This window comes from Nansenia antarctica (genome assembly GCF_963989245.1).
Source record: "Nansenia antarctica genome assembly, chromosome: 11".
In the NCBI taxonomy this organism is placed as follows: Eukaryota; Metazoa; Chordata; class Actinopteri; order Argentiniformes; family Microstomatidae; genus Nansenia; species Nansenia antarctica.
The window spans coordinates 8599144-8609372 of NC_137681.1; the positions used below are offsets into that span (position 1 = coordinate 8599144).

Sequence of the window (10229 nt, forward strand, 5' to 3'; positions counted from 1 at the left end):
TTACACTCTGAGTACAAATAGCTTCTAGAACAAATAGATTCTACTCTACCAAAACCTGGGATAGTGAATGAGACTACCTCTGTGAGTGTGTGTGTAAAAGAGGGTACGGTCTTTCACACATAATAATAGGGGAGCATTTCCCCCAGTGTCTGAGGTGCTGTGATTGACAGACGAGGGTAAAGGGGGGGTAGACAGAGGAGAGGAGACCTCCTTTAAGAGCCAAGAGAATGTTACAGTGTCAGCAAACACACACAAGACAAGACACAAGACAGCAGGTTACAAACTACTGTCAACAACAATAACATCGATTACAAGATACTCAGAAAAAAACACACAAAAAAACCGGTCATAATCCAAATCTACAGCAACAAAAACAACTAGAGCAAATCTCTGTACAATCTATTAACAAACATTCATTATACAGGCTCACAGGAATCGTCTGTCCCTTTATAAGGCAACCAATGGCAGGGGAGGAGAGGAAGCATTGGGCGGGTACCTTTAACTCACGGTAACCTGGATTAAGATGATTTACACTTGGTCCAAAAAAACACACAAAAAAACATCCCCTAGCCTCTACCACGATGGTTAGCTGATCTAACAGAACCGGGACAGGTGTAAGCTATATAATAGGTTATGTGGAGCTTCCACCGCTCTGGATCCTTCAGAAGATCCACCACAGAGGTGGGTAGGGACTATGGGATGTTTTTGGACCTGGCATGGCATCGATAATCTGGGCAAGGGAGTATGATTCAGTTTTGTTCTGAACACTGATAAAAAACGAGAGACTGACTTGACACCAGGGTCTGAAACAAACGGGCCCTACCAGGTCTGCTGCGCTGCTGGCTCCCACCCTTCCTGGTACTTCCTGGTACTGTCCACTCATCGGTTCACCGCCAGGGGGAACCAGAAAAGCAGCAGTAAGGTGAACCTCTGGGGGGGCCCACATTTGAACAGCCCACCGCCCCCCCCCCCCCCTTCCCGGTGTAAGACAAGTAGCCCCTCTCCTGCCTGGACAGCGGCGGAGGCTGCGATTGGAGGAAGGGCTCATTGCCATGCACGGCACGGGACGAGGAGTGGTATCAAAGAGTCCTTGTCCCGTTCCGCGCATGACAATGAGCCCGTCCTCCGATGGCTGTCTGTACTGGCACCCACCAGAGCCTGGAGGATACAGTATATACACTAGACAACCAGGAGGATACAGTATATACACTAGACAACCAGGAGGATACAGTATATACACTAGACAACCAGAGTCCCTCCAGCAGCTGACTACTAGGCAGGGCATCGACGCGGAGGCACTTTGATTAGAAGATTCTAGAACAATTAGGACATAGTTAACAGTGGTCTCAACCCTGAGAAAACAACATATTGCCTTTTCGCTAACTGGCACACCTACCTTGCGTGTGTGTGTGTGTGTGTGTGTGTGTGCATGTGTGTGTGTGTAGCTCTCATCAGGGAATGACAGGCAACTGTAAACCTTATCATACACAGAGACACACCCACTCACACCCCACAAATCATAGCGTGTGATTTACATACCCACAAAGATAAGTGGATAGACTCTAAATCTCTACAATGCTAGACAAGCAGGCAGAGGCTCAGAGGCTCAAAACATACATACATGCATGTGCACACACACACGTACACACGTACACACACGTACACACGCACGCACACACACACACACACACACACGCACACACACGTACGTACACACACGTACACACACGTACACACACGCACACACACGTACACACACACTTAAGGCCAGACTTATTTTTAACAGTGATTAAGTCTATCAAGAGAGAAAGGCATTGTGGTACATACATTACAACCCTCTGTCCCACAGCTCTTTGAGGCTGTGCTCAGATCAGTGGAGAGCAGAGGATCTCTTGACAGGAAGCCAGGCAGGGGGGGGGAGGGGGGTCACACTGATCTGATGTCAGTGTATATCCAGCGTTCGTTCTCCGCTGTCCTCTTCACCAAGATCCTGTCCCTCCTCACAAACAGCCCAGACCGTCTGTAAAGGCCATCCGTTAATCATAGCGGTGGGGAGGGGGGGGGTAAAATAATTAAAAACATCTACATGTGTCGCGTCGCGGTCATTCATAAGCCCCCAGAGACTCCCCCCAATGACGGCTTTCTTTAAGGCTGGTTTCACGAGGTCCTCTTTTACGGCAGGTCTGTTTCGGGGGGGAGGGGAGGGGAGGGGGGGGGGGGGGGGGGGGGCGTCGGAGGTTCAGGGGATATCACTGGAGCATGAGCTGTTTGAGGTTGTCGTGGAGGATGGTATCCTTGACGTCCCGGAACACCAGGCGGATGTTCTCGGTGTTGATGGCGGTGGTGAAGTGGTGGTACAGGGGCTTCTGGGTCACGTCGCGCCGCTTGTTCCGGAAGCACTCCACCAGGAACTTCTGCACGTCCGGCAGGCTGTGGTCGGGCCCCGGGAAGTCGGGGAAGTAGTCCTTCAGGGGTACGCTGCGCACCTTCTCCTCCAGCAGGTCCGTCTTGTTGAGGAACAGGATGATGGACACGTTGCAGAACACGCGGTTGTTGACGATCGTCTCGAAGATGTTGAGGGACTCTCGCAGGCGGTTGGTCTGTCGGTCCTCCATCAGCACCTGACGGGGGAGGGGAGACGGTGATGAAGATGAGAAATGTTGTTATACCAGATCCGTTCGTTTCTTTTCCGGCCCCCCCCCCCGCCCCCCAAATTTGACCGCGGTATATGGTATTACCACGGGATTAGGGAGCCGCCAATTTCAAATGAGGAATTTGTGACAGCGGCTGGTGAAAGGCGGACCAAAGCCCTAGTTCTGGCACTTTCCGCGAGCAGGAGTGAGCTACGCAGACACCATGCTTAGATGATCACATTATCCAACCACACATTTCTTTTTAAATCTCTGTGTAGCCATGTTAGCCAGTCGTGTGTGTGTGTGTGTGTGTGTGTGTGTGTGTGTGTGTGTGTGTGTGTGTGTGTGTGTACCTGGTCATATTCTGAGGAGGAGACGAGGAAGAGGATGGAGGTGACCGAGTCGAAGCATTCGAACCACCGCCGCCTCTCTGACCTCTGCCCTCCGACATCCACCATCTTGAAGGGCACGCTCTTGATCTCAAAGGCGTACTCGTGGATGCCCTTGGTGGGCTTACGGGCTAGGAGTATGTCCTGCTGACTGGGGATGTAGTTCTGGAGGGGAGAGGGGGGGTGGGGGTGGAGGGAGGAGAGTGAGTGGGGGGGGGGGGGGGAGACAGATGTCCAGGAAGGGAATAATGATGATATTACATAACTAACAACACTGAGGACTTACCGAATCACCGAGTTTATCGATATTGTCCAAGAAATATTTCACCGACTCGCCCTGTAAAAGAGAGATCGGTGGAATCAATCAAGTGATTTTGTCACATGGCTTAGCTTGGTTTACCCAGTTACTCTGTGTATATCTGAGAGTACTTCGGTGTATTTTAACATTATACAAAACAATTCCAGCTACAATGTCTAGTCTATTTGAGGGCAAGATCAATCCATTACCATATTATAAATCTATCCAGTCCTTTCAGATCGACATGAGGAGGATGGGCTCTGATTGGTCGAATGCCTAAATTTGACCTCTGACCTGGTTGGAGCAGGGACTGTAGCGACACAACTTCTGAATAAATAAACCATACTGATTGCAGGGGATTTTATGGCCAATCCTCCTAATCGCTCAGATTAAACACAAACCTCCGTCTGCACTTGGTTCAGTGAGAGGAACGTGAGTGTGTGTGTGTGTGTAGGTGTGTGTGTGTAGGTGTGTGTGTGTAGGTGTGTGTCTGTGTGACCCCAGTGGCTGTTTGAGAAATGTATGTTTGCGGTTCGATGTGTAACGGCGTGTATGTTTAATGCCTGTCAGTTTAGTAAGTGTGGTGTGTAAACGGAGTGTGTGTGTGTGTGTACTGTGCGCGCGCGTCTTCAGAAGTATGCATCTGAGTAAATAGTGCATGCCCAGACACGCGACTCAGCACTGCCAAGACTGCGGTCACATTCCAGCTTGTGTGTGTGTGTGTGTGTGTGTCTGTGTGTTGCAGCCAGTACTCACACTTTACCCTTCGTCCGGTGGCGGAAAAAAATTAAACAACAGATTTTTTACACCAGAACGGTATCCGTCTGTATGCCTGTGTGTTACTGTATAGCTCCTGTAATGACATTATAGTGCAGTAGCACTTCATCTGTCTTTCATCTCTTCAGAACTCACCTTTCCTGAAAAACCAGTGTGTTTGTGTTTGTGTGTGTGTGTGTGTATGTATAAGGAGCTTAAGTAGCACATATTTACACAGCGCTTCAGGTGTCTCTCCTTCCCCATTCAGAGGACACTGATATGAAAGGACTAACTAGATGAAGGACCAAACAATATGGTGATGTCATGGTTCTACCAAACTCTAACGTAGGTTAACCCTATCCTGCCCTACACAGATCTGTGAGTTCTACCAAACTCTAACGTAGGTTAACCCTATCCTGCCCTACACACATCTGCCAGGTCTGAAGTGGTAGGGGCTGATGATGTCACTATTGTGGTCTTGAATGCGGTTCAGCCTGTGTGACTGGTTCCCTATAGTTATAGCACACACACACACACACTCTCTCAGAGGGGAAATAGTGTATGATACTATTCAAATGTTGACCTTTACACTACTTCCAGAGGAAAGAGAACAGACGTGAGTGGTTGCACGAGTGTCGCTTTATGCTCTGACATCTGTACACTTCCTGATATGAAAATGTGTGTGTGTGTGTGTGTGTGTGTGTGTGTGTGTAACCATAGGCTCCTCTTCAGCAGGTTCTCTGCATGTCTGTGTGTGTCTGTCAGTGTGTGTGTGTGTGTGTGTGTGTGTGTGTGTGTGTGTGTGTGTGTGTTGCCCAAGGTTCTCTGTTAGCAGAAAGCTGTTTAACTACAGATCAACATTCCAGCTAAGTTCACACTGCATGCACATTACCCCTGCACAGAACCCCGTGTGTGTGTGGGTTAGAGCGGGACAGTACATGCAGATGAATGCGAGTGTTTGACACAGTAAGTGAATGTGCAAGTCACCGAGCGAGCCAGTAAGCAGGCGGCAGAGGTATAAACAGGAAACAGGTTAGTTAGCCTAAATCACGTGTCTGAGCACCCGACGCACAGACCGGGGTGGGGGGGTGGGGTCTAGGAAGGAGACGGTGGTGGAAGCGAGTTGGAAGTTAGTTCCACTTTCACTTTCACAGAATACAACCTTCGACTTTCTTAACTTAAAACTTAAAAATGTCCCGACCGTGATAGAGAGCCTTCACCAGCTGTTTCATGGACGCCATGTTGGTGCAGCTCCAAGACACTGCAGACTGACCCTCACTGCCTCCCCACGCAACTTCCTGTGTCTATCGCAGGCAGGCAAAGTATGGGTGTGTGTGTGTGTGTGTGTGTGTGTGTGTGTGAGTGTGTGTGTGAGTGTGTGAGTGTGTGTGTGTGTGTGTGTATGAGTGAGTGTGTGTGAGTATGTGTGTGAGTGTGTGTGTGTGAGTATGTGTGTGTGTGTGTGTGTGTGTGTGTGTGTGTGTGTGTGTGTGTGTGTGTGTGTGTGTACTGACCAGTTGGAACTCCCTGCGTCGGTCGTAAGCGTTCTGTATCCCCGTGTCGGCCCACAGGGCCCGGATGGAGGGCAGGTACTGCAGGAACACCCGCGTCTCCACCAGCCCCTGTGACATCATCGCCGACCGCGTGTCGAACGCCATGACGTGGTCTCCGTGCTCTTGGTTGTCGGGGCAACCCCAGGGGATGTGCAGCTTCTCCCGCGCGTCCACCAACACACGAACACCTGTGGACAAGACAGAGAGGGGTTACACTCACACTCACACTCACACACACACACACACACGCACACACGCACACACACAGCAGCCCCCGCCCTTGTAGCCACTTGGCAATCCATCTCCATGAATCCTGTGCCAGACTAGAGGCATGAGGCTATGAGGTCAGCGCCCCAAAGCTGCAGCCTCAGCAATGTCCTAGGTTTGAGACACAGAACCTACCAAGAAAACATTTGAGGTCCTGCACAGATTTACCAACTCTGCAGCAATCAGCATGTATCTTTACGACCCCTTTTAGACAGGTTAGGCCTAGTACCAAGACCTGCACCGTGTCTGTATTGTCAACAGTCATTTGGGCTTTTGACAGCCATGATGACATGTTTATACTAATACTTCTTTTACGTTCATCCCCGGTTAGACAGTTTGTATTTGCATGCATCTGATCTCCTGCATTGAAACCTTCTTGTTAAATGGACTTAGAGCTATCGAGTCTTTTGGGATCAAGGCTCAAGACAAGAGTGAGTTAAGGTGTAAAAAAGACATGATAATATTGTCCTAAACAACACGGGCGTGTCTTCAGCGAGCGGGGGAATGTCAGTCTGTGTATGTGTGTGTGTGCTTCACTGCTAACCTGTTGCATGCATGCTAACTTTTTCTGGGCTACATTTCCACGCATTTATGGAAACTTTGACAAGTACAGATCATCCCTCGAATTAGGCCCCGAACACACAACGAGAGTGTTGATCTGAACTTCAACGACACTTGTGGGCCACGTAAGACTTTACCCCCTTTCTTTTGATAGTATAGCTTTGTTTACCCCCTTTCTTTAGATAGTATACCTTTGTTTACCCTCTTTCTTTAGATATTACACCTTTGTTTAACCCCTTTCTTTTGATGTTATTACCTTTGTTTACCCCCTTTCTTTTGATGTTATTACCTTTGTTTACCCCCTTTCTTTAGATATTATACCTTTGTTTACCCCCTTTCTTTAGATATTATACCTTTGTTTACCCCATTTCTTTCTTTAGATATTATACCTTTGTTTACCCCCTTTCTTTTGATGTTATTACCTTTGTTTACCCCCTTTCTTTAGATATTATACCTTTGTTTACCCCTTTCTTTTGATATTATACCTTTGTTTACCCCCTTTCTTTAGATATTATACCTTTGTTTACCCCTTTCTTTAGATATTATACCTTTGTTTACCCCATTTCTTTAGATATTATACCTTTGTTTACCTCCTTTCTTTAGATATTATACCTTTGTTTACCCCCTTTCTTTCTTTTGATATTATACCTTTGTTTACCCCCTTTCTTTAGATAGTATACCTTTGTTTACCCCCTTTCTTTTGATATTATACCTTTGTTTACCCCCTTTCTTTTGATAGTATACCTTTGTTTACCCCCTTTCTTTAGATATTATACCTTTGTTTACCCCCTTCCTTTAGATATTATACCTTTGTTTGCCTCCTTTCTTTAGATATTATACCTTTGTTTACCCCTTTTCTTTCTTTTGATATTATACCTTTGTTTACCCCCTTTCTTTCTTTTGATATTATACCTTTGTTTACCCCCTTTCTTTAGATATTATACCTTTGTTTACCCTCTTTCTTTAGATAGTATACCTTTGTTTACCCCCTTTCTTTTGATATTATACCTTTGTTTACCCCCTTTCTTTTGATATTATACCTTTGTTTACCCCCTTTCTTTAGATATTATACCTTTGTTTACCCCCTTTCTTTTGATATTATACCTTTTTTACCCCCTTTCTTTAGATATTATACCTTTGTTTACCCCCTTTCTTTAGATAGTATACCTTTGTTTACCCCCTTTCTTTAGATATTATACCTTTGTTTACCCCCTTTCTTTTGATATTATACCTTTGTTTACCCCCTTTCTTTTGATATTATACCTTTGTTTACCCCCTTTCTTTGTGATAGTATACCTTTGTTTACCCTCTTTCTTTTGATATTATACCATTTATGGAAACTTTGACAGAACAGATCATCCCTCGAATTAGGCCCCGAACACACACGAGAGTGTTGATCTGAACTTCAACGACACTTGTGGGCCACGTAAGACTTTACCCCCTTTCTTTCTTTTGATATTATTACCTACCTTTGATCACATTGCTGTAGATAGTGGCTCGGAAGTCTTCTCTGGCGGGCTGGTCGAAGTCCTGTCCGTGGATGATCCGCATCTGTTTGAGGAAGGTGGACTTGCCGCTCTCCCCGGCGCCCAGCAGAAGGATCTTCACCAGCCGCTTCACGTACGTCTTGTCCCGGGACAGACACTTGTCGATCTCCTTGGACTTTCTCATCTGCTCCACCTCGGTGCTGTTCAGGAGACAGGCGGGAAGGCAGTGGTTCAACACGGACCTGGACGGCAGGAAATCCGCCATGTTCGAGCAAACTTCTGCATCGATGCAGACCGACGGGAGGGGAGAATGTGAGGCGCGTTCGTGTGAGGCCAAGCCCCTCTGCTGCTAAGGCCAGGAAGTAGAGAGGGTTGTGACTGTGTGAAGTTGTGAACCATGGCTGTGTTCGAAATGGCATACTAGCATACTGCATACTAGCATACTCAATTAGTATATACTGCATACTGCTTACTAAATTCATAATAAGTATGCCAAATACCAGCCGACTAGAAAATCTAGTATACATTTCTTGCATACTCAAATTTCACATAATCTACAGTGTGAACGCACTGCATACTCAAAATCTACGTCATATCTAGTATGAGTAGTATGCTAGTATGCCATTCCGAACACAGCCCAAGCCCCTCGCTGCTGCTAAGGCCAGGAAGTAGAGGGCTGTGACTGTGAAAGTTGTGAACCATGCATGAACATTTCATTGACCAAAGATAAACTGAAGTGTGTGAACACTCAGACTGAAACTTTTGAAAGGCTTCTGCTAAGCTAAGTCAAGAACAAACAAAGAAACCTCCAAAAAGTTCCACTTCCATAACATAAGAACCACATACTACACAACATCAACACACAGAGTAGTGCAATTCATTCGACCACCCAGCCCCCTATCCAAAGGTGTTTTGAGCATTCCTAAATAAGCCTATATGTTAAAGACGACAACATTAACAATTAAAAACTAAAATACATAATGACATTTTATAATTGGAATAAGTTGAAATAAAAATAAAACAAATCTGCCATTATCATGCTCATGAACAAGTGAAAATGTCGCCACCTAGCGGTCAGGTTAGGGAAATAAAAATAAAATAAATCTGCCATTATCATGCTCATACGAGTGAAAATGTCGCCACCTAGCGGTCAGGTTAGGGGAAAGGCGTAACAGGTTTATTTAGCAGTGAATAGAGGCAGGCTCTGATTGGTGGATATGTTCTCCCTGTCTGTCCTTATCGATGGATAATAATACTGTGTCAATAAGGAGCGGCGCGCATCTCATCCCACATCTTCTCACTCGTCGGCGGAATATCACATTGTTCCTCTTGCATCCCTGATACCGGCACCGAATGAAATAGGTGGTCAAAGGGAAGCAACATGACCATCCTAAACGTACAACATGGACAGAGATTCAGACCGCGGATGGCATGTCTCAAAAAGGTAGGTGATCCATATAGGCTGATCAGTGATCCTGATGTGTTACCGTTACCCCTAATTGTATGGCTTATTCAGGCGCAGACATGAACAGTGTCTTGCTGTACTTAGTTCACCATTCTTACTGGCAATACGCTTTAATATTCACACATTGCAGTGTTGTTTTCTCTCGGACACCCGATTCAATAATGCACCTGACCATGCATAAAGATGTTTATTATGATGTTGTCATAAAGATGTTTTCTTAAAATGTCATTTCCATTTTCCAAACAGTGCTTGGAAAGTCCGACTTGCTACAGTGTTTTGACACCTTGACAGACAACCCATGTGGATGTTTAGTTCGTGTGTGTTAAGTGATTCATCGGTTGAAGAGTAGGCAGGCAGTGGGGACAATTGAACTACCTAATGATCTCAATGTGTAGTACGATTTAACTATGGCAACTCTTGTTGACAACATGTTTAAAACATGTTTACAGTCTATCATGCATTTGAGAGCCTGGGTTGGCCTTTCAATATGACACCGTTTTTAATTATGATAAGTGCTTATAGGCTGACGATCAGCATTAATGACGGAAATTATTACATGTAATACACAACGTTGGAGTGATCATCCCACGGTACACTATTGGTGTGGCTGTGTGAATGATTGCCCTGTCGGTTTTGACATTCTACAGTGTCTATAAATGAGGCCTGTATGGTGCTTATTGCTGTTACTCATGACTCAGGTCATTCAGAGCGATAAGCATTAGCCTGGATCAGTCTCAACACCTCCATCATCATCACTAACCCAGCCTCCAGGTAATCCAGCTGCTGGGCTCCAGACAGAGCCAGCCACCCCCCCTCCCCC

General features: G+C 46.2%; 2 protein-coding genes across 2 annotated transcripts in view; one reads left to right on the forward strand and one right to left on the reverse strand.

The window, feature by feature from the left end:
* Positions 1–2249: 2249 nt before the first annotated feature.
* Positions 2250–8209, reverse strand: LOC308168128 (guanine nucleotide-binding protein subunit alpha-13-like; the record flags this gene model as incomplete). Its single annotated transcript, XM_080542608.1, has 5 exons — positions 2250–2621; positions 2987–3187; positions 3309–3359; positions 5591–5817; positions 7927–8209. The coding sequence occupies 5 exons, from the start codon at positions 8207–8209 to the stop codon at positions 2250–2252; spliced, it is 1134 nt and encodes a 377-aa protein (XP_080398734.1).
* A 1116-nt stretch (positions 8210–9325) lies between these two features.
* Positions 9326–10229, forward strand: part of LOC308167543 (regulator of G-protein signaling 9-like) — a gene marked incomplete at both ends in the record, with an annotated part of 17508 nt that continues 16604 nt past the window's right edge. The window contains one exon of the mRNA XM_080541960.1: positions 9326–9388. Coding sequence (XP_080398086.1) covers positions 9326–9388 — 63 coding nt within the window. The remainder of the gene's footprint in view (positions 9389–10229) is intronic.